This window comes from Bacillus rossius, chromosome 16 (assembly GCF_032445375.1).
Source record: "Bacillus rossius redtenbacheri isolate Brsri chromosome 16, Brsri_v3, whole genome shotgun sequence".
Lineage (NCBI taxonomy): Eukaryota > Metazoa > Arthropoda > Insecta > Phasmatodea > Bacillidae > Bacillus > Bacillus rossius.
Window position 1 is genome coordinate 22,159,808 of NC_086343.1, and position 25,209 is coordinate 22,185,016.

General features: G+C 35.2%; 1 protein-coding gene across 1 annotated transcript in view; it reads left to right on the top strand.

The window, feature by feature from the left end:
* Positions 1–25,209, top strand: part of LOC134539917 (neuronal acetylcholine receptor subunit alpha-7-like) — an 85,839-nt gene that overhangs the window by 38,068 nt on the left and 22,562 nt on the right. The window contains 4 exon segments of the mRNA XM_063382268.1: positions 70–145; positions 11,885–12,079; positions 15,129–15,215; positions 25,113–25,199. Coding sequence (XP_063238338.1) covers positions 70–145; positions 11,885–12,079; positions 15,129–15,215; positions 25,113–25,199 — 445 coding nt within the window.

The following is a 25,209-nucleotide window of genomic DNA, read 5'->3' on the forward strand; positions in this document are numbered from 1 at the left end:
ACCTCGGGGGGCAAGCGCCCCGGAGAAGTGACCTCTGGCGTCCGCGCTGGGCCCTCCTTGTTCTTGCAGCTGGATCTCCAGCTCCAGGACGACGGGGGAGGCGACATCAGCAGCTTCATCACGAACGGCGAGTGGGACCTGTTAGGTAGGTGAGCGTGCGACGAAACAACACACACACGCCTCCTCCTCCTTCTCCTCTTCTTGGAAGATCCTGAGAAAACCAAAACTCCTCCACTCCGAGCATCCTCGATTTTTTTTTTTTTTTTTACCCCAGAGACCACTGGCCATTGTTCACTGTGCCAATTGTCGTGCTCACTGTGAGATGTTATGTGTGTGTATGTGCTCGGAGAAGTGTTTCCAAACAGCTGGCGGGGCAAAGCGCTCGAGGGTCGCGCGGAAGCATAGTTGATCGAAAAAGGACCACGCGTTCAACCTGTCATCTACAAATTTGCCTTGAGCAGAATGCGCACTTGATCTGCTCGGCTCGACTCGGTTCGACTCGTCTCGGCTCGGTTCGGTCCGGCTCGTTTCGGTTCGGCTCGGCTCGGTTCGTTTCGGCTCAAAATGCCTAGTTCGTAAGTCATTTATCTTTTTTTCTGTCTTAGTTTCTTAGTTTTTTTAGGTGCTGACTGGCGGCGTAGTGAGTGGTCAGTGTAACCACTCACCACCAGGAGCGCTTGCGTCCCTGGTCAAATATTCCAGATACAAATAAAATTCAAAGTGGACCACGAGTCCAAGTGCCCAACCCCCGCATGGTAGACTCTTTTCTACTCTGTTCAACACTTCATCTAGACCATCCTCTGTCTCCTGTTAATTCCTACACGTAATGCATGCCAATTTGCATCCCGCATGAATGTGCCCAGAGTTTTCCCTGTGTCTATGCAGGTTTTACCTGGGCCCAACCTATCTCTAGTTATAGTCTAGATTTAAGAGTGAGGGGAGTTAGTCATGGCGCCAATCGTTGCCATGGCTGGCCAATCCCCTCCTAGCACATGATGCATGCGGCCCTCTCACTGCATGGCTAATCCCAGCATGACTAGGCGTATAGGCTTTGGCCTGAGACGCACCTAGGTCCCTCCCCTAACCAGGTCCCCTCCAAAATACACTTAATTATAGTTAGGTTAGAAAAAAAATCGGCCAACCGTCGAGAGCACTTGTGCTCTCGGCCATCGCGCCAGGCCTAGCTGCCGGCGAATCTGTGGCTGCCTGGGCAGCTGGGCTGGGCTGACGAGTAATGAAGTCGCCCGCCCCTGGGGGCGCATGCGCCCCTGGCTAATAATAACCCAGGAGTGCCCAACATTAACAATGTGGGTCGCAAGGCCCAAGCACCCAACCCCTGCATGGTTGATCTTTCAGCCCCGCCCAACTCTTCTTACCTGGACCCTCTTCCCTCTTGTCCAGTACCTACCTGCTTGCTTAATGCATGATATTTGATACCCGCATGGCCCGGCCCAGGGTTTTCCTTGTGTCTATGCAGGTTTTACCTGGGTCACATTAGCTAGCTTTTAAGCTATACGTTCAATGGGGCGTCAGCCATGGCGCCAATAGCTGCCATGGCTGGCCAGTAAACCCCAATTAGCACATGATGCACGCGCCCTTGTCCTGCATGGTTAAAACCCGCATGGTAGAGTGTATAGGCTTCGGCCTGAGACACACTTAGGTCCTCCCCTAACCTGGACCCTCCCCTTACACACTTATAATAATTTAGGCTAGGAAAAAAAATCGGCTCAGCATTTTACTATCGGCACGCTTCGGCATCGGACCTTGCTTGCTTTTCGAGCAACTAGTTCCGAAGTTCCGATACGTCCACAAGGCGACATTGCTGATAGTTGTATCTTTCGAGAGTACTTTTACCGTTTTCATGATCACGTTTGCATGTTTGTTTTTTTCCACACACGCAATTATAGACAGAACGGTGAAAAAATTTTAGTATCACGATAAATAGATATTTCAAAATTCACCACACCTAAATCTATCTACACAAACATACATTTATCTACTCAAGCGCGAACACATAACGCTCTTCACGTTGCTGCTCTCGGTATTTTTCATACTAGCTATAAAAAAATTGTCACTTCACATTATGAGGCACGGATTTTTTTTCTTATCTTGGCGAAATACTGGAAACCGATGATAAATTCACCGTGCTTGTTATTCCCTAAAAAAAATTATAATGGATCCGGAATTTTGGCAAACGTTTAACTACCACATAACTCGGAACCACGATCATGATATCTTCTTCGTTATAAGACCTTCTCGTTTCAACAAGATGTCCCACTACTTGACGTATGTGACGCCCTGTTTGGCGGCTGTGTGTGATTGGAGGAACGGCCCCGGAAATGCCGATCAAGTGGGCGTATTGCTTCACGTGCAATTGACCAACAAATGTACTATTTTGCTTCTAAAATTTCGTGTTTTCTGGCACAAGATTTTTCAATAAATTCATTTCATCACCACATTTAATTCTTTATTAAACATGTTACACACTTTAAAAAACCGTCCCTATTAAAAGTTTGTTTTACAAAACTTAAATAAAATTTTTAATGAAGTCAATCATAGCATGAAATCGTTTGTAACAAAATTTTGTATTAACCTTTCGTATGCAGCCTTCGTCTTAAAACTCTTCATTTTTAGTATGCCGTTCATTAAATTTATAAATAATAATTAAATTTTCTTAAACCACAGAAAACTAAGTTTTTCAGAGTTTTGTAAAATCTCATTATTATTGAGTTATGATTTCAAACTAAAAATAAAGATTTTGAAGATAAAGGTTACATAGATCGGTAAATTCAAAAATCTATAGGCCTACTATATGATTTCCTGATTTCAGTACACGCTACAATTGACATAAAAATTTGCATTGAAGTACACCTGTTTAGTATAAGAAAATAAACTTTTCTAAACAATTAAATATTATTTGATTATCAAATTATTTAATATCATGTGTGAAAACATGAAATGTTAGAAGCAAAATAATTTATGATATTACCACCTTAAAGGACACGTTTAGCTTAAAGGATCCTTTTTTTTTTTTGTGAATTTTCTGAATATTTGCAGGTATCCTTACAGAATCACCTATGCAGCCTTGTTGGATTATGCGACACTATTTTTTTTAGTAAAAAAAAGTAACTGCTGCTTAGTCAGTCATCTGCTCTCTACACGCATTTTTGCTTATCATTAAAAGGCTAAAAATTGGAGAAAAAACTTGGAAATAGATTATGAACAGTTTTAAAATACAAACAAATGACTGCAGAAAAATATTTCTTTGTTAATACATTGGGTTGTATTGGGAAAACATTTTCACGGCTTGTTTCTCGCTTAAGGGGAAGATATAGGAACCGAAAAACTCAATTTTGGTTGTAACAGTTTTCATGCCATAACAATCTTTTATCATTTAATGTTCTAAGAGATTTTTTTCAAAACCACTGCATAGTGTCTATAGACAATCATTAAAAAGGTGTAAATATTTTTTCATCTTTTTTTCGTTTACGACGTTGCTTTGGAATACCCCGTGTAATTTATAATTATTTTCTTTGACTGAAGTGGAAGTTCAGTAATATATCAGCAACTTCCACTGATTTACTTATTAATTCCACTAAATTTCGCACAGATTCCTGTTGAAGTCTACTGGTTTGCCAGTTAGCAACAGCCTGTTTACAAGATATTCAGTTAGTTTCAAGTAATTGATTTTATATCAGTGATTATGATTTTTGGTGAAGATAATTTATATCCAAAATAACTATCATAAAAAGAGAGGGAGAGAATTTTGTTCGACTAAAACAAATACAAGATTGAACCGTTTAAAAAATGTAATTGATCGAAACAACGGTTTGCGATTTGGTTTGACCTGAACCAGCATTGGTGACGTCAATAATTTCTTCTCAGCTAAAGAGGATTTGAACAGTGGCATTGGTTGGTTGCACGACAAACTCGTAATGAGTTTTCCGACCTAGATCATTAATTCTTGCCCGGTTAGTAATGGGAATCTAAGACCAGCCATAGCTTGATACAGAAGGAAGTCGTTACTCTTGTTGGATTAGGATGCTCAGATTTAAATTAGCCGGTTGTCGCAGTCTAAGTGACGAGCATGTCTTAGAATAAAAGTATGCAATAGATGTCTCAAACATTTGTTTTAATACCTAGCTTACGAACTTAGGAAAACAAATTGTGAGATTTAAATTACAGCATCACTACGAATGTCAGCTCATTACGTAAGCACAACTCAAGCCTCGAAGCGGGAGGTACAAATTCAGTGCGTACACATCTGAGAAAAAATGACTCATCTTTTTTTCTTTTCGCAATGTACAACATAAAACAAACAAACACTGACACCGTTACGGTATGAATTCGTCTTCAGTCATTTCTGCATGAAGTCACAGCAGGTTTATCATAGCTGTTGTTTTGTTTTATATTTTTAACCTTGTCACTCAGGCTATTTCAACATTTCCGCTAAATTAATCCAAAACTAAATCTATAAACACATATAAATATGTACTCGTTCAGTACACTTTATTACAGAGGTTCGTAAGAACTGCGCCAAGAGACCTTCTTATCTCTCGTTATACAGGCTGTATTTAGCATACGAATTAACAAAACGTTAGGTTAAATATGCAAAGGGGAGGCAGAAAAATTATAAATGAACATAGGTAATTAAATGCTTATGTTTATCGCTAGGGTTGTTGCAGTGTACTTCAGCGATAATCAGAAGCTTTTTCGAGGATATGAAAATTGGCATTTCTACTTCCTATAAATTCCTTGCATATAAAAACAAAACAACACAACTTTAAAAATTCCACAGTGTCTCAAGTTGTTGCATGGCTTTTATTCATCAAAATAAAAAAATTATCTTCATTTGTTTTCTTAGTTACTTTCTTGAAATTTTTTTATCGAATCACAAAGTAATCTCAATTTAATATAACTTGCAAGAAAAATAGAACAAAGGATACCTGCTATTAGGGATTTTATACAGGATAGGACTTTTGGATAGCATGAAATATAGTTAAATGAAAGGTCATTTGGTATTTATTTTAATATTAGATTTTAATATTTTACGATGGAAAAATATAAAACTACTTTTATTGAATTTTGAAGGGTGCTGTATTTTTTTTATATAGAACCAGGCAGTTGTCTCAAATTGTTTGCATCCGGGAACAAGATAAAACCTAGGTTTTTTTGCATATGAAATAATTTACAAATAATTTAAATCTTATCCTGTAAAAATAATAATTTTAGAACACTGCGGAGTTTTTGCGCGCTTGGCAGACTGTTTTATGAGCATATCTTGATTCAGTAAATGACTGTAAATTCATAACCAGAGTGGATTTGGCAAATGCTTTTATATATTTTGTTGGAATACCGAGAAACGATAACGTGATAGATTTCTTTTATTTGTTCGGGAGAAAAAAATATACAACCTAAAACCAAATAAATCTCGTCATCAAATTTCTGCGTCGGGGCCACACCTGTCGAAACGATGTATCCAATGTTTCGGGCATTCCTTGTTGCAGCCTTCCACGAGGCGATTATCGCAACTGCTCCTTCACGATGACTACGACAAAGCATGCCGAAACGCCGCGCACATCACCAGTTCAACGTTCGTACATGAGCAGGGCAATGCTCAATGTCTTTGGCCATGGAAACCTACGATTCAAATAAGTCTTCGCAGTTTCATTTCCACGCAGAAATAAAAAATAAAAAAATTATGTACTTTTACAAACGATTCAATTGGAAACCAGTTACCGAGAAATAATTTGTAATACTACAATAAAGATATTGTTAATTTTGTACAACACATGGCTATAGTTATTTTTGCATGTATGAAAATATTTTTTTCAAGATAGTACTGAGTATTTCTTAACAAAATTGGCTCATAATTTTTACATTTTAACTGATGCTTCATTCAAGTATATTTAAAAAATATCGAATATATAATTAAATATCCAACAATTTGACATTATTTTGTTGTTTCGTGTATATTACGCGCGCATTTAACGCTGAAAAGCTGTTCAGGGAACGGTTTAGAAAAATTTTTATCTACTGGAGTTACTGGGACAAAACAAAAGTATTTCTGCGAACACTGTTATGTAGTGATACAGTTGTCTTCATGTAAAATTAAAAATTATCAAATATCTGTTATTTTGCATGAAAATTTCTGTTCTATTCACAAAAAAATCGTAGTGTAACCTCCAGAAAAAAAATTATAAACGAATTGGTGAGCATGGCAAAGGCGTGATTTTGACGACTGCCAGAGATCTCTGAATTTGTCCGGAAAAAGCAAGCTTGCATGTCCCTTTGTAAAAATTCTGTCTGAAAGCTGGCTGATTAATTTTATTAAGCCTTTAACAAGATATCAAACTTAAATCAAGCTTACGTGAAAATTTTATTCGATATAGCCCTGTTATATGATAATAATCAAGACTAAATCGAGCTTACGGTAAGTCTTTAAACTGAACCTTATGCCACAGTCTTTAAAATTAGGGCTTGAATTAAATAAGCATGAAATTTGGCATATAAATATTGTAGAAAAAGTGACTTTGAGAGACGCTTAAAGTTTATCTCAAGTATAATGTTGTGTGAAATAAAGGTTATCTTTAGTTTAGAACATTTTTTAAAGGATAATTTTAAAATCTTTAAATATAATTCATGAAATTCGAACTACCACAAAGGGTTGAATGCTTTTATGTACAGTGTATAATCAAATCCACCTGTCGCTTAACATACCAGAATTCGTCATTAGACTGACGAAGTGGCGTAAGCGCCAAATGTGCCAAAATCGAGATATTAAGCCTGGGTGTCTGCTATGTGTTGATCTATGACCTGACGAAGTGGCGTATCTCCATCTTCTTTCTATTACTGTGGGGGGGGGGGGGGGGCATTCTGGTTTTTAGCGTAAGCGCCATATTTCCACGATTCTTGGACACACCAAGGGGCATAAGTGCCGGCAACTGTATTTACGCCACTTTGTCAGTCCTCATTTGTCACTATCTTGGACACACCAAGTGGCGTAAGTGCCAGGAATGGTATTTACACCACTTTGTTAGTCCAAATTTGTCTTATATTGGTGAATACATCACTATGCTAAATTATTTCCCGAGTAGTTAATGTTTAATTCAGATTGTATTGTATGTGACACTTTTCATTTTGTGAGTTGTTTGTGTCAGTATAATTACTTATAATTAATTTTGTGTATGCTTCAGTGATTGAAGAGGCATGGATGTATTAGTGAAGTGGACAAATGGCGAAAAAAACATTGTTTCATCAAATTATTTATTTACGTGTGGAAAACACAGTAAATTAAATGTAGGCGTGGAAGTGAAGATGTACTGGCATCCTGAAAACAAGTAATACTATGGAACTGTTCTTCAAATGGAAGTTTAGGAATGTGAAGGTAGTAGCTCTGAAGACATTCCATTGATACAACTTAAAAATTCTCCTTTGCTGTATACGGATAACACTTCAGAAGATAGATGCTTTGGCGAAGATGGAACAAATAGAGTTGACATGATACACGAATTTCATGAAGAAACTGAAAACCTTAAGGGAAATGAAGCAGGCAAAGAACATTCACCAAGTCTTGTGGGTCAGGTAGATGACAGAAGAGATGAGGTACCTGCACAGACAGAGAATGTTGAGACAGATAACCTCAAGACAGATATCGTTGAGACAGAGGAAAATGAAAGGGCTTGTTATTGGAATGAGCATAAGGTAAACAATATAAGGATGTTAAGGAAACGGGAGGAGATGACAGTATTCCATGAAAACTAAAGCGAGACATGGCATGGTGAAGAAGAGGACGAAGCTGATGATTCCGATCGCAATAAAACATACATACCTACATCTGACTAAAGTGAAAACGATAGTGAAGAACACCAAGTAGACAACGAAGACGATTTGGGACCTAAATCAAAACAACCACGATTTATAACTCTCCATGAAAGAAAAGCTATAGGCCTACCAGGCACCTCAGCTGCGCCAGATGTCACCATCCTGTTTCCAGTAGATGGAGCCCCTCAAGAAGAACCAAGACAAAAGAAGAAAAAACGAAATAAGAATATGAACTTAAGTCTAGAGGACAAGCATATGTAAACCCATGTACAGGTAAAGAAGCACCAGCTCGATGCTTAAGAGAGCGGTGCAGTGGAGATGCCTGTGGGAAAAAATCTAAGCAGTGTAAAGAAATAACTGAGGACGAAAGATGTTTAATATTTAATAGTTTTTATGGAACTAATTGTTTACAGTCGCAAAGAGAATATATTGCTAGGTACGTTAAGAAAGGTAAAGTTAAGAGAAAAAGGACACACAGCAGAGAATCACGAATGTCTTCCACACTACACTACACTCTTCCAAAAGGCAATGACTCAGTTCATGTGTGTAAAACAATGTTTTTGAATACATTGGGTATTTCAGAACGGACAGTGAGGACTTGTTTGGAGAAGATAAATGCCCAAGGAATGGTAATGCCTGAAAAACGCGGTGGACGACAAGAATCATTAAAAATAAGGGATGACATTTTGAGGACCTCTGTTAAAAAACCACAGTGAGAAGTTCCCAAAGGTTGAGTCACACTATTGCACACAGCCATCTACCCGCGAGTATATATATATATTTTTTTCAGTTCGGTGCTTCAAAAGTGGTGACAAAAACTAGTGCTACAGTTATGTGTTAATATTACATTTCACATATAGTGTACACATTGCTAAACTATGTTGATTTGTATTCTTCTGCATAAAAATCGTTAATTCAAAGAAAATACATATTGACGTAACTGCCAAAATGGATACAATACCTTAACCTTCAGGACCGTCAAACTGGCGTATCTCCATTTAGGCCAATTTACAAAAAAATGGCGGCAGCTATAAAACTTTTAATCATATTTTCGGAAGGAGCACCAATTATACTATCTTAATGAGTCATTACTTTGCGCACAGCTCTATAAAATATTGCTCCAGTTCAGCGAGTTTGGTGCCAATTTTCTTTAAAGTGCTCTCCTGAATAATTGTCCTTACGGCGCTTACGACACTACGTCAGTCTAACGACGAATTTATCTTTATATATATATGTAATATATAAAGAAAAAGAAAAGTTAAATAATTACCTGTAAACATAGGCACTCATTCTAATATTACTTTATTATTGTCAGCATCTATGTTTCCTTGTCAAACAATAAATAAAAATACATGGATTTTTGCGTATGATTTTGTGTTTACTTAGTATGTTATACTACTTTGTTTCAAAGGAAATGAAAACCGATGGATTAAATAGAAAAGTCCCTAAATTTTTGAAATATTTTTATGTGCGTTAAACAGATTTAAAACATTTAACAAATTTAAAATGATTGTTCATTAACGTTACGTGGATTTCTGGTGTGAGATTAGATTAAAGTAATTTAAAAATATATAAATATATACATGTTTAAATAGTGCATTTGGTATGAGTAGCTTCAGTTAGGTGGAAAAAAATTACCTTCAAGTAATTTAAAACATTTATAACATTAGCTGACATCTTTTTGTTTAAAGGGAAGTTACAAATATATTATATTTAATAGTAAAGGGCCACGGGAGTTGTGTGGTGAGTTCATTTGCCTGCTGCAAATTCTACCCCGGTGGGGTTAAAACCGGAATGTTTCACAATCGAGAAACGTGACGGATGTTGCCGTGATGTTAACGGGGTACTCCCGTTTACCCCAAAACATCCTTTCCACAGACGCTCAATTCCCTACAAATATAATACCTCATCGATTTTAATAATCTCCATATCAACGAGAATTTTAATCCGTGCATTTGTTCATGGTAGGCACGAATGGAATTTCGTTCATTCTAACTTGCTTTAAAAAAAAAACTTTATGTCATACAGGCCACACTCTCAAGACGTATGTAAAATAGTAATATAATTAAAAAGACAAGCGATTTTATGTTATTGTTTACATCCGAACTCTTATTAAGAGAGGATTCGAATTTGATCACGCTTCAGAAATCTTGAATCTAATCTGTTTTTTGAAGGATTCCCAAACTCACTGACGGAAAATGCTGACATGCAATGGTGGATACAGGAATTTATTTCGGGAGGGGATTTGGAAAAAAAATATTTGTGTTATAAAATTTACGTCAACCAGGGGGTTTGGATGGTTAAAGTTTTAATATATATGCATCACTACATTTGTGGTTTGTGAATCCAGGTGTTGTAACAGCTCACCTTGCATCACTCAAAATAATACATTTAATGCATTCAGTGAGGTCAGGTATGTATATATTTTTTTATAACCGGGGGGGGGGGATAATTTCCTCTATCCTCCCCTCCTCCCCTTGCATTCACAAAATTTGACATTGTTCAATATCACAAACCACAGCCCATTTCTTTGAAATGCAGCAGTTACTATCGCCGCCTCGTTCATGAGTTTTAAACGACAAAAACAAAGGACTGCAAGGATTCAAGAAAATTATCTGACCACCCTCGAGCGCATTTACGTTTTCACATACTAATTAATTAAATGGATTAATTTATTTGTATCGATTTCAAATCAAATCTTTCAAACAACACTATGAAAAAAAAATTTTTTTTTTTAATTTTTAGTGCACTTTCATGCCAATATGCTTACACCCCATTCAGTTCTGTATTAAAATCTTTAGCGCCTAAGAGTGTTGACAGGCTGAGGCATGTAAACTTCGCAGATTCCATTATTTGGGTAAAGTAGACTTGAATCACGTTTACTTCCAATTCATCTCAGAAGTGTCCAGCCACTCCAAAAACTGACTTCAGTGCGTTATCCAAAGAGCACACAAAAGCATCCTGGATTGTGTAAATGGGTCCAGCGTGGAGCAGGAATCTGCGAAGTAACTGCCTATCTCTCAGTAGGACTTGTACACTTAATCTTGTTAATATTTACAATTGGATAATTTTAGACTTTAAAATATCACGCATTTCAATACCTTTTTTTAAATACTAAACAAATAAAGAGGAAAATCTATACAACTCTTTGGAAAGAATTATGTTGAGAAGTAATTTGATATTTATCTACGTTAGGGAGAACCTAGTGTTAAAGTAGTTGATTAAAAAAAAAATTGTCTAGACTCATAGAGTACCTAGCTAAGAAAAGGGTACACTGATCATGTGCTGTAGAGTAATGCATGCTTGTACGCAGAACTGAAAAAAAGGGGGGGCTGTTTGAATGATTTTCAACACTTCTCCGAACACAAGTAAACTTGGATGCGAAGAGGAGGGTAACAACAAATTGTTATTTAATATATGACTGCATATCTTGCTCAATCTGATTCTGAATCAAAAATATATTTAATAAAGAAAAAAATATATAGTTACCGAGTGAGCGAGCGGTTACGGGTTTCAGTGCGCGACACACAGTTGGTTTGAGGAAAGCCCGATAGATGGCAGCACCGGTGGGCGAGAGAAGGCAGATTTCAGAATCGATATATCGAGAGTTGGAACAATTCAATACTTCCAGCCTCCTGGACCACCTTGGAATGTGCCCCAGTTCCTTTTTCTATTCTTTCTCTAGACTAAAAAAATACGGCTCTGGCCAATGAATCTCAAATGAAATGGCTTTCCTAAAACCAAAAAACTTAAATAATGGCTTCGCAATAAGAGCTTTTGTAGTGACGGGCATATTCAGACAACTCTTGCCCGCTGGTAGCGGGACGTAGCTGTCTTCTGAATATTAAAACTACGAAAATAAATAAACAACAGATTAAACATGCACAAAATAAATCAACTGATTGGAATTGGAGTGGCTAACATATGAAGTTATAAATTAAAAAACATTTTGTTTTCCACTTTCTTTGAATGCATCGTTTTGTTTGTTCGTTGAGTTTTCTTTTCCTTGAGAGCTTTTTCCGTCTTTGCCCCTGTCCTTTCTTTTATTTCTTCATTCCAGGTGTTCCTGGGAAAAGGAACGAAATTCACTACAATTGCTGCCCCGAACCTTATATAGACATAACTTTTATCATAATCATACGGCGCCGGACACTCTACTACTTTTTCAACCTTATAGTTCCATGCGTTCTCATCGCGTCCATGGCTGTCCTGGGCTTTACTCTACCACCGGACTCGGGCGAAAAACTATCTTTAGGTAATATCTCTCGCACTCATTTCTACTCCTGTCTTCAGCCAATCTTTTTGTTCAAAGACTGGCTTTTTTTTCACTTTTGATTGAGTTTTTTTTTTTTGTATTCTATACCTACTTTTTATTCCCTTTTTTTTTGTGATATATTTCAGGCATGCCTGGGAAAAAGAACACTAAAACATATGCTTGCTGTCCAGAGCCATACGTAGACATTACTTTCGCCGTGCAAATCCGACGAAGGACCCTGTTTTACATGGTGAATTTGATCGTTCCTTGTGTCATGATCTCGTCCATGACACTGCTTGGGTTCACTCTTCCCCACGAGTGTGGGGAGAAACTGACACTAGGTACAGTAACGTCCCGTGCGGGGTTTTCCACGTGTGTGTGGGTCCCGTGTGTGCGCTGGAGGGCACACGACGGGGACCCGGGTCTTTGCTGACTGCGCGCGCACCACAGAGCTCTCTGCAGGCGAGGCCTGAAACTCCCTTCCTCTCGACATGGGCTCGCAAACATGATTGTGAGGTTCATCAGTTGATTCTCCCGGTGTTCAAGGGACAAGGCACCTAAATTATTTTGATTATTCTAATTTAGCGTTCTTTTAATGATTCAAATTAATTTTTTTGTAAATTAAATATCGTTGATTTTTTTTTACTAAATTTTTTTTATCGAAAAAAAAATGTATTCCAATCAACAGCATTAATTGGTATTATCTTTGAAAGATTTGTGCAATGGGAGTGCATGACTTGATGTAAGCTTTTGGACATACGCCATTGCTAAAGCAATGGCGTATGTCCAAAAGCTTACATCAAGTCAGCATTAATTGGGTATGAAAAGCCTATTCAAATTTTCAATTAACCATTCGTAGTCGTCAAACTATTAATTATAGGCTATTATTCATAAATCAATAAAAAAAATAATTGGAACAATTGGAAGAAAAAAACTTTTGGGCTAGCCAAAAATGTATGGATTTATGAGCAATATCCTAAAGAGTTTCACGACAATGGTTTTACACGAACGGTTGCGAGTTCGAAGTTCATGATAGGGTTGAAAAGAAAAAAAATATATTTGCCTTTTAAGTATATGAAACACGTTAAATAAATTGAATGCTTTCATTAACTCCTAACGATGAAAATTATTTGAAGCCATGGGTAGAAACCTGGAATTGAAGTAGCAAAATAATTAACGATACTTAACAGCCTTCTTTAAATGGCTGACGTTTAAAATTTCGAAGGCCCACTAAGAGTAAAAAAAATGATTCAAAAATAATATTCAAACAGCACTGCATTGGAGCTCTGAGAGTGACGCAACACTTGGAAGGCCTTGCGGTGTGTTCCTATCGTAGCTTGCGGTCATGTTACGTTTTCTGTTGCCAACTGATTACTGATATTTTTTTTTTAGTTTTTGGTTCCCCGTTGACAACCCCACAAGCTTTGCATGACCCGGTGTTTGTAAGTTTTTTTTTTTTTTTGAGTCTGTAACCCATTGTGCTTCTCTTGCAGCCTTCACCAGCGTCGCTGCGGGCAACGGACAACCGTCGATTGTTATCAGTTCCTCCCCTCTCGTGTTATCTATTTCACTGGCGTGCGCTGGCGTGACCCCCATCCCACCTTGAGTATCATTTCTCTTTACATTCATTAATTTCATTCATTTGTTTTAGGAACAATGGTTTACAAAGGTAACAGGTTTTCTTGTGGTTTTATTTTCCAAACTTCCTATATTTTTTTGTTTAAAATACATATATATTTTACTTCGATTAACGAACTAGAAATCTTCACCTTAATTTTTATTTAAAAAAAATTACTAACTCAATTACAAAAAAATACACTTTAAACCAATAATTAAAAAATATATATTCATAATAATGAAGACTTCCTAAATAATTTGTTTAATAATGCTTCCACTAAGACGTACTTGTACAGTGACATGAATGTAAGCTATCATTGTGCATTTACCATTTCCTTCCAGAATTTTGGAGATTAGGATATATTTTGGTTATTTAGCCCGCTCTTCACTGCCAGCGATTCTTGGCTGAATAGCTTATTAGTTGATGCCGGTGACTTAAGGTGACTGGTTTCCAAAAAAAAAAGTTTAGGTGTTTGTGTGAAACGGCGTGTTTCGTGCCAAGAGTCGCTTGTGGAGAAATGCGAAGCAGGTCCTTCAAGAAAAAAAAAAGCTCGGTAAGTGATATGATCTACGGTTGATTTCAGACTCATCAGCAAGGTCCAAGAGAGGCAGACTTTGTTTGCCAGAACTACACAAACTATCCCTTCTCGGCTATCACCCCTGCCCTATTCAGCAAAACTCCAAAACATTTTTAAAAAGTCATAAAATATTTAAACATAAATATGAAAGCTAAACCGATATCGATATGAACAAAACAATATAAAAAATGGAAACAAGTCCAGGCCCTAGTCATTTTAGGTAAAAAAAAAAAATTAATTAATCTTAAATAACAAACTTTGTCGATGCACATGAAACTACTTTCCTTTAGATTAAGTTTAAATATAGAGAAAAATAAATTCAAAGCAACATTATGAATTCAAATACAATGCCATAATGATGTAAAAATTACGCTCATTTAAAAGAAAAATTAAATCTTGAGTAAAAATTATTCTAGGTAAAAAAAATTTGTTTCACTCACTACACACATGTGTTCTACTTATTTAGTGTTTAATGAAGTTATTTTTAAAAGCACTGTTAATCATTCGTCCGATATCGACCTGTATGTTTTACTGACGAAACACATTTTCTAGTGTTAATTCAATCAGACTTACCTGCATCATTTGATTTCACGTAAGACAAAGGGCTTTTACTTGGAAAGTCAAATGGCGCTTGAAACAATAGAACGTCAAGTTTCATGTCTGCATCGAGAATGACTTGTTTCTTCTGTTAAACTCAATTTTTGTTTAAAGTAATTTCTGTTTTAAATTTTGTAAGTTGAAGGAAATGTGTGTGTGTTTTTGTGGGGACGACAACACCAAAAGGGGAAAAAAAAAATATTTTTTTTTTCCCGTCCGTCTGTCTGTTCACTTCTTTGTTTCTGTTCTCCTTTCAGGTGTAACTATCCTTCTCTCTCTTACGGTTTTCCTAAACATGGTGGCGGAAACGATGCCCGCTACTTCTGATGCTGTTCCTCTATTAGGTAAAAAAGGAAAAGAAAAAAATGAACTATTCGGTTCCAGAGTATTTGGCGGGCAGAAGGGGGCGCCATCTTCGGAAGTTGATCGCAAATCGAAGTTCCTAAACCCCTGACATTCCTTTCTCATATTTTTTTTCTCTCGCCTTCTCTTGTATGAATCTTCTGTCTATGCTTCCCAGGAACAAGCAAAAGCGCAGCTCGCGCCCACAAAAAAAAAAAAATAAATAAATAAAACAGACGTTGTAAAATAAAAAAATAATAAAAAAAATTCCCTAAACCTGACGTGAAAATACAAAGCTGCCAAAAACAAGGACAATTTGTAAAATGTTATTTTTTAAAAAAACTCGAGTCTTTGTTTTACCGTGATTTTTTTTTTCTTTCAAAAATTTATTTCATGTGCTTAGTATGTGCAAAGTTGTTTTGTGTTTTCATTTCTGCCTACAACAGTTTTATTATTTTAATTTTTGGGTTTTATGTTGATTTTGAAACGCCCAGTCAGCGCTAGAAGAAAATGGAAATATAAAATTGAACATTAAAAAAAAAATTATCAATTTCTGTCCTACCCAGGTGAAAGATTGATTTGGACCGTGAAAAAAAGGAATAAGTACTGTTCACATTCACGTATAAACTTGGTTGTTTGTGTAACTCCTTTAATATGTTTGTGCTTGTGATTGGATATGTTATTGCATTTGTGATTTATCAGTATCTATTGTTGTGCATAGCAAATAGTGTACGTATTTGACCATTTACTTCATGTTTTACATATTCTTGTTGCCATGAACAAACATGAATATGCATTTAAAAACAGAGATTTCTTGTTGATTAAATTTTCTTCAAAGGATATATACAAATGATTTCTTTTTCAAATGATGTATTGTTCCTTGCTGTTTGTTCATCATGCATTTTCTGCTTAGCATTCCAGGCATGTTAATGTATCAATAGTAAGTAGTAAGCTTAGGCTAAAGCTCTGTATTAATGATGCATAAGCAATCTACGTTTTTAGTCGGTTATGTATACTTGTCCGAAGTGAATTGTTCATAGAGTATTCCTAATGTCAATCAATATTACTGTATTTTTTTTTCAGAATATGAAATGGTTAATTAACACCTCAGAGGCGGAGGATTCCATGGAAGTTTTTTGAGCAAAGCTTCAGTATGGTGTTTTTCATGATCTGCTGTTAATGTAGACGTGAGTTTGAAGCATAAACTCAAGCTTTCTTGTCTCGTCAAGGGCCACAATACATTACTTTACGAATGCGCTGTCTACGGATATTTTGCCATTAAGTCCAAAGATACCGGGAGATGAATATTTAGCTGAGTTTAACTCACAAAGAAAATTTAAAAAATATATATATATTTTGCTTATTTGCTTGGATTAAAAAAAGTGTTTCGTTTGCAAACGTTTATGTTGCGTTCTGTTATCTTCCATCTGACTACAAATGATGGTACATTAAGAATATGTAACGGCAGTACCGCCGCAGGCAAAACGAAACGTACCTCGATCATTTACTAAAATTAATCAGTTTATGAACATTCGTTTCCCTACAGAAAGTCAATATTCAGAGTTAAATTGTAAGAATAGCGTCGTTGAAAGATAAACCGTTGCATGCTAATCCAAGCTGATTTTCGTTTTGAACAGAGCTTCAATGAAAATAGATAACGTATTACACTTCTTAGAAATAAATTTAAATAAGTAAATAAGATTTTGAAAAACCAAAATAAAAAAATAATTTCTCTTCTACTTTTAGTAAGATTTACTATAGAAAGACTTATTTATGTTAAATTTTAATTATACTAATAGGCCTTACTCAAAATACTTCCATGAAAAAATGACAATGCAATGACTAGTAAATCTTTTTCAAACAATTAGTTTAAGAAATAATTTACAACAATCATAAAATATTATTTAGGAGATTCAGCTGTATGTTTGCGAGAATATTACGGAAATATTCATAATAATGGGAAAGAAATAAGTGTATTAGAATTTCTTTAAAACATTAATGGCTTATTTTGCCTTCGTGGGAGTATTTGTGAAGTTTTCATGGTTATCACAATACTAAGTTACATTGTCACCGTGATTATTATTCAAATGAACTACGACGGCTTTTAACATAATTATTTACAAAATGAGTCTTGAAAACTGTATTTTCTTCTCACGCCAAAGATTTATATTTTTTTTTTATGAAAACGAACTTCTCTTTGCTGTTAACGATTTCTAACCTATGTAGAAACAACCATCTCTTTATCTTGTGCCCTGCTATTCTGTTCAATACAACCGAGCTAAAAATTCTTTTTTTTTTGTTGAGCTTTTCATTAAGTGCTTGAGTGTGTTTTTCTCTCTGCAGGTAGCAGACTTAAAGGATGCCTGCGGTAAAGGTCGGAGAAGGAAGGAAGTAGGGGGAGCACAGTGGTTCTGAACATCTTGCTCTCTCATTCCACTTAAATTGTGGCCATTTTGGAATTTTCTTTTCTGCCTCCCTCTCATCCTTTAAGACATTCTTCAAAGACAACGAAACAATGATAAATCAATCAATTGTGTCGATAATCCAACAGTAATTTGGAAGCCATGCCTTCTATCCTAACAAATTGTCACGCCTTGTTATATTCCTTCAAGTACCAACAGTAAATTTTGTTTGTGTAAACAATGGAATGTGCGGTAATGTGTACAAATCAAACAAGCCGACTTAACCAAAGTACAAAGGTAGTCAAGATATAGGACGTTAGTACATATCTTTAAGATATTTTTTATATCCCCTTTAAATTAGAAAATATTTTTTACTAAATATTTTAATGAATGTACAGTCTTATTTTTTGTTACTTATAGATTTATATTATTTTTAGAGATTTTTCGTATATTTTAGTCAAACAGGTTAGAAATATTTACCTAAATAAATTACATATCACTGACATTAAGCTTAAAACACTTTATCATTTATCTGAATATTCCACATTTTCGTTTACGTTTTTTAACAAAATCTTATTATTAATAGGTATAATTCAATTTAAAAAACTTAACTATAATCGTCTTCCTTGAAATAGTTAACTTTCTATGGTTTGAGCCCTGCTATTTTTTGTAGAACTGAAAATATAATGCTATATAATTGACAGTGACACATGATTATTTTGAGAATATACTAAAGCAAAATCAGTTCCTTCAATGCATTTTTCTAACATTTCATCATCTAGAACGATCTTTTTAATTTTCATGTAATATTGAATATATATTTTTTGTAAGCTAAGAAAGGATTTATTAATTTTTTTGTTAACATTTTTTTACATAATGTCTAAGAAAAAATATCAAACACTCTTATATTAATACCGAATTTATTTATTATTTAAAGTAAGTTCTATTAATACAATAAATATATTTTTGTACTACAAAATATATGATTGAAATTTATCTCTGAAAATTTTGTCATTACTTTTAAAAACTTGTAATTAATTTAGTATTTTCAATAAAGGCTATTTTTTTTACTTCAGAATTTTTTTCTCCCGAAGTTCATACAGGTGAATCGGTTAATTAGTTTTTACACGTCCACTTGGCAACAGTGAGCAAAAAATGTGTCATGTTGACAATAGCAATGATTAGCTAGGTATTTTTATTATGATATATCTATATTGAAATTTTGAAGTGAATAAATTATGTTCTCATTATTGTCAGGTATTGGTTCATCATTTGAGCCACTTGTTCCAAAAGAACTAATCCAAACAATCAAATATCTTTATTTTTGTTTTTCGTAAATAGTACATTTTAATGTGAATAAAAGTTTTTTTTTTTTCATTTGGAACAAATCTAGTAAACATTTAATGGACTTAAGTACTGTAAAACGAGTTATACATAGAATTACTTGGAAGCCACACTTTATTTTAACTCCACTTTTACGGGAAGATAGATGAAAGCAATGAAAGGACATAAACAGAATTATATCTGTTACTCGAATTATGTTTTGTTTTTTGACTTCGTTAAAAAATACTCTTTAAATTAGTAAGTTTTACAAATGAAAATGCACCAGATAGTTATTTCTTAGCAGAGAATTTCGAAAGAATCGTTGATTTATTAAAAACAAGTTTTTACAAAGTTTTTTTTTCTACGAAAGTGCAATGCGGTTGGACTTGTTTTCATTTTAATTTAAAATAGAAACACTAAATGTTAGAAGAACTTCAGAAATTTTAAATTTAAAATGTTTTTTGTTCAAAAGGTTTTCAACGCGATTTTCATACTGTAAAAAAGTTATAATTTTTGTCAATTTTTAAACTCAATACAAGATATTTATTTTCAGAAAAATCTGCGTTATAGTTTTTAAATTTAGATTTAATGAATTCGTAAAAAGTTTTTTTTGTTTAATTTAATAATAAATTTTGTGTTTTAATGGATTCATTTTTGTAACACAATGCTTCTGTAAATGTTAAGTTTTTTTTAAATACGTAATTCATAGTACCTATAATAGCGAAAATTATATTATAAGTTACATGATTTGTGTTTTTGTGAATGATAATTTTTTGTGCCAAAGAGAACCATTGCTTTCCGAGAAATCCTAAACGTTAGTTAAAGTTTTGTTGCATATTTATTTTTTATTATTATTATTATCTGCAGATGGATAAAGGGTAAATGAGGGAGGAAAAAAAGAAAATTTATGATGGTCACCAAGTTAATGGAGATACAGCATATCCTGATCTATTATGCTCCTCCAAGACTCTAGAAATGCAACCATCCTTATTAATCTGTGTATTTGTTGATGCTGTTTGGTCAGCTTGCCTACTGTCTTGTTTTTCTATACCCCACAGATGTGACCGTACTGCTCTCTCTCACGTTTTTCCTAAACATGGTCGCCGAAACTATGCCTCCGACTTCAGAAAGACCGCTCATAGGTAACGAAAACTAAATTTTAAAAGTTTAATATAACAATCGTCCAACAAGCGAACCCAGCTTTGCTACTTGGACTGCAGAGGGTATTGCCTCCTTTTTTTTTCAGTTTTCACTACCCCCTACCCCCCACCATCCTTTTTTTTCTCACGCCGAAACACCACCCCCGAACACACCCTGTTGGAGCTTCAACCGAACCAGCTGCACTGCACAACAATTCTCCCCTTCCTTCCTCTATAGCACGACCCACTCACCGTTGCAGACTATTCCCCGGTCCCGGGTGCCTTGCGTTTACCTGCCGCCAGTTCGCGGAAACGCATGCTAGTGTCTCTCAGGGGAAGGGGAAAAGATGTCGAGGTCAAACACGTACTTGCCAAAAACCTTTGAATATATATACTGTATAGAAGTCGCGAGTGGATAGGATTTACTCTACGTTTTTCAGAAGCGTATGACGAGCAGCTTGGGAACTTCACCGCTGCAGTGCGCTGCCGTAACGCCCTGTATCGTCTTAGTTGTTATTTACACGTTAGAGCGCAGCCCTGTCGCCCGCTGTCATTCCCCGCACCCCCCATCAATCATTCACTGCAGCTCAAGTTCGTTCAACGGGAGGGGGAAGGGGTGTTTGAAGAGTTCGACACTTGTCCGCTAGGGACCACCACAAGTCGATGCCCTAGAGATGGTGGCGATTGCGGCGGTGAATTAACCAACTACCTCAAAACCGTATTAGAAATTTTAACCTGGGCTGGCGACTTCTATACAGTATATATATTCAAAGCTAAAACCAAGAAACAGTCCATTTTAAACACGATTAAAAGAGGAGGCTACGCAAATAGTGCTAACTTATCCAACAAAAACATCCCGCACAACTTATTACAAAGACTTAAACGATACGTAATTAAGTGGTTTATTTATATTGGCATACCTATTATTTTTAATTATGACCACTTCAATTGTTTTCTCCCCCTCTGCGACATTTTTGCATCCAAAAGTTTTACTTATGATATGAACGCAAAAAAAAAAAAACACAGCGATCGTAAAAAAAAACTGATTTTTTTTAACTCGCGCTGATTAAAAAATTTCTTTCGGTGCATTAAAAAAATACGTGTATAAATACTTGTATAAGAAATGCAGTTTGTAATGTAACCCATAATACGACCAACTAACCACACACGCAACTATGTAACTATAACCATGGCATGCAAACATTGTACATATTGTAAATAACTTGTGGTGTTCATAAAAGTAAACGTATTATTCCTTGAGACACTGATCCATTACTCTCTGTGGAAATACTAGATGCTATATAAAAAAAAATAATTTCTGCTTTGTATTCTAGCAAGTATAAATAACTAAACTCAAAATCATAATGTTAGTAAAAAACATCCGTTAAGGAAAACAACAACAAAAAATTGTCCCTTAACATAAACCTTCGGCTTCGGAAAAAAGCGAATGATCTTGTAGCGCATATCGCAGCTAATTCATTCAAAATAAGAAATTTCACACATTTTTTTAAAATTAATTAAAGTAAAACAGTTTGCAACATTAATATAAATTATAAATTTTGAAAACAATGGAACAAATTCACGCGAATTAAGACTGCAGCGTGTGTTTCAACGAGGAGTGAAAAGTGAGTGTGATAACCCAACTCGAAAAATTATAATTGATGACGTAAGCTTACCATGCGTAAAATACAAAATGAAAACTGTGGGTGAATGAGATTATAAGTGCCATGAATAACGCCACGAAGAAAATGCCAACTACATAATTCACTACGTGGAAAGATTGGGGGAAAGTGTGGTTTCCCACCAAACCATCAGTTATGTACAATTTTAAACATCACTGACGCAAGCCATTTCAGTTTCACTACAAGTTTTTTTTTTCTTTCTTGCTTGCTTGCTTGCTTGTTGTTTTGCCTGAAACTCAAATATGGAAGTTTTAAGATGGCGTGGATTAATGTCAACAAGATGAATTTATTTCTTGAGAAGAATATTTCGAAATTGTTAGTAAAAAAAAATTATCCAAAGAAATCCATGGTTTGTAAAATATTGTTACTGTAAAACATGTATGGTTCTTACAGTTACGAACAGATGGTACGGTAGGAATCTGTGTATCATGCTCTGTCCTAATGCAATAACGCGAATAAAACCGTGTTTTTTGCTGAATGCTAAGAGCAAATAAAGAAGATACTATTTCCAAAAGAAGAGCGATTAGAATGTAATTGGAAATAGATTCATGTATACGAAAACGTTGCCAACTAAAATGTGTATATTTAAATTTCTTAACTGTTGAAATATCACACCAGGGACCTTCTTCGCCAGATAGCGGGTACAAAACTCCAGAATATCTCCGAGAAGACATCACCTTAATGATTCAGCACGCAAGACTGAAAAGCGCAATGAAATTCGTTACGTCTACGATTTTTTTTTTGTTTCGGCTAGTGATAGTCTTACCAGGTTTTCCCATTCCATTTCTCAGTCCATTTTTTTTCCACCATTTTGGTCTATTTCGCACTATCTGCCTCTTTGGTTGCAATACAAACCACAAATATGCAGAAGCATTTGAGCCGGAAAACTCCGTGATGGTTTCTAGGTACGTACTTTCGCAGATGTGAGATCCTCTCATGCAACTCTGTGACGTCTGTTCTTGCAGTTAGGACAATTCACACTTTTTAACATAGCTGGAAATTTTGAGTAAGGTAATCAGAACTGAAGAAGTAAGTGCAACAAAACTGTGTGACCTATATTGTTATCTCGTACTAAATACAATTTTTTTTTATTGTTTATACTTTTAATATAAGGATATCCACATATTTAACATTTTCTGTGTACCAGAATTTTTTATTTTATTTTCAATCCCATGGTCAAACTGAATAAATTTAAGTACAGACTGCTTTTATCACTTAAGTTATTTTAATGTTGAATATGCACATTTGCTATCAGTGGAGTACGATTAAAGATAATTATACAAAATTTATTTATAATTACATGATTGTATATATTAAATTTACTAATATCATTACTAATGCCTTGGTAAGTGGCGCTTCCATTACTATGTGATTTTTTTAAATATAGAACTGCTCTTAGGTAAGTCTGATTAACTTGGAATGTTTTGATTATAAAGTTGGTCAATAGTCAAACTGGAACTCCATCTTGCACTAAAACTGTACACCAGATTCTGAACCTCAATATCAATTGCTACTTTCATAATATAATTACCCGACCCAGAAATGGTTCCAGTTTGGTTAACAATTCAGTTAGTAATTTCTGGTCATTATACTAGTATTATCAGAAAAATAAATAAGAAACCAAATGTGTACAGAAGTACATAGAGATGTGATTTTGTAAGAATCACTCCATTGATAAACTAGCCAGTCAGTTAATTATGTAATGTATTACGTGTATTTCAACTTGTACACTGTGATAGCATTTTTCTGAAATTATTCAGTTGAGACCATAATCTCCGTTGTGTAACAAAGTTTTTCTTCTTCCTCAACTTTTATCCCTCAAGAGTCGCAATCTTCACTACTAACAGCCTTTTTGAACATGTTTCAGGGCAGAAACTGGCAGTTGCAGTGTGGAAACTTTCAAACCAACTGGCATGTGTTATTTATTTATTTGACGCAAGCCCCTTCACCCCTGACTTTGCTTTTAGTCATAAACAGCTGTTACGGTATCAGGTTATGTCAGCTAGTCAGATGTAGCAACAAGAGATATCAAACAGAAAGTTAACGACAACTATTTGTAAAAGTATGAACTCCATAAAAAAAAAATATATATATATAAGAAAGATTCTTGCTAGTCAAATAAATAAGGAAAAAAATACAAATCGTATGAATCCGTATTAAATTTTGCATCCAATCTTACAACCGTCAAATGTTTCTGCATAACACCGCCAAAAATCAATAACATTGAAATGCAATATGCCCACCGTTTCACGATATGTTTACTTACGCGATATTGTTACTGTTAGTTTACATATTTTTATGTTATCAAATTTACGTTGGGCATACTTCTAACATTTTTAAACTGACAAATCAACCAGTATTTCATAAGTGACGCTGAATCTAAGATATATATTAGCAAACAACGTTATGAAATTATGTGTAAATGCGTAACAGTACACATAATCATGAAAGTACATACCACTATTGTAATAATAAATCATATCCTTTTATAAATGGCTATTGATACAATATATACCTCCACCCTGGTCCTTATCACAGCCGATTGCCAAAAAAAAAGATGATTGCATGTCGGGAAAATTACTAACTTTGATAAGCTAGAACCAGTATTGTGATCTTCCTAAGAATTTTAGTCACGAAGATTGTTAAGACGAAGATGTATATCAAGACCCAAGGTGAGTACAAAATGAAGGTTTTTACTCTTTTATTTTGATTCTTGAAGACAAAACTCACTTATGAAATACCAACTTTCTCGAGAAAAAAAATTAAAATTAATTTTAAAAAACTTTACTTGTTCGAAACGATGTAAAACTAATAATAATGAATTCTGACAAGTAATTTTTAATCGTAACAATTAACTAGAAACTTATGTTTTCGAATATCCAAGAGTAAACATGATAAATTTTAACATTATTTTGCAGCCATAATCTCCAGTCAGTTTTGTAGGATGTGGCAATGCTACACCTTCTAAAACCCTCTAATCATAACTGTAACATTGTGGTTTAGGCATAAGGGCGGGGAACCAGGCTTGTCATGGGGTGAGGGGGCGAAGCGTTTGCCTAAGTGTCGCATGGTTGTGCTTGTTCCCCAACTAGAGTGCAGCACAAGTTCATTTTTTGTTTTTGTTTTTTGTTCCGCTTACCTTTTTTCTTCAGTTCGAAGTAGCTGTGGTCAGTCACAAAAAAAAAAAAGAAATTGTGTAAGTTATTGTTGGTGTCGTGTTGATGTCTACGAGCAGGAGTGACAGAGACTTGAATGTTTGGGAAGGAAAGTAACGTTCGGAGGGCGACTGTTTGGGGAGTGAGAGACGGCGCGCGCATGCTCACAACATCTAATCCTTGTTTTGTCTGTTCCAGGCGTAACCATACTCCTTTCCCTTACGGTGTTCCATAACTTGGTTGCAGAGACCCTGCCTCAAGTGTCAGATTCAATGCCTGTGTTAGGTACCTTGGA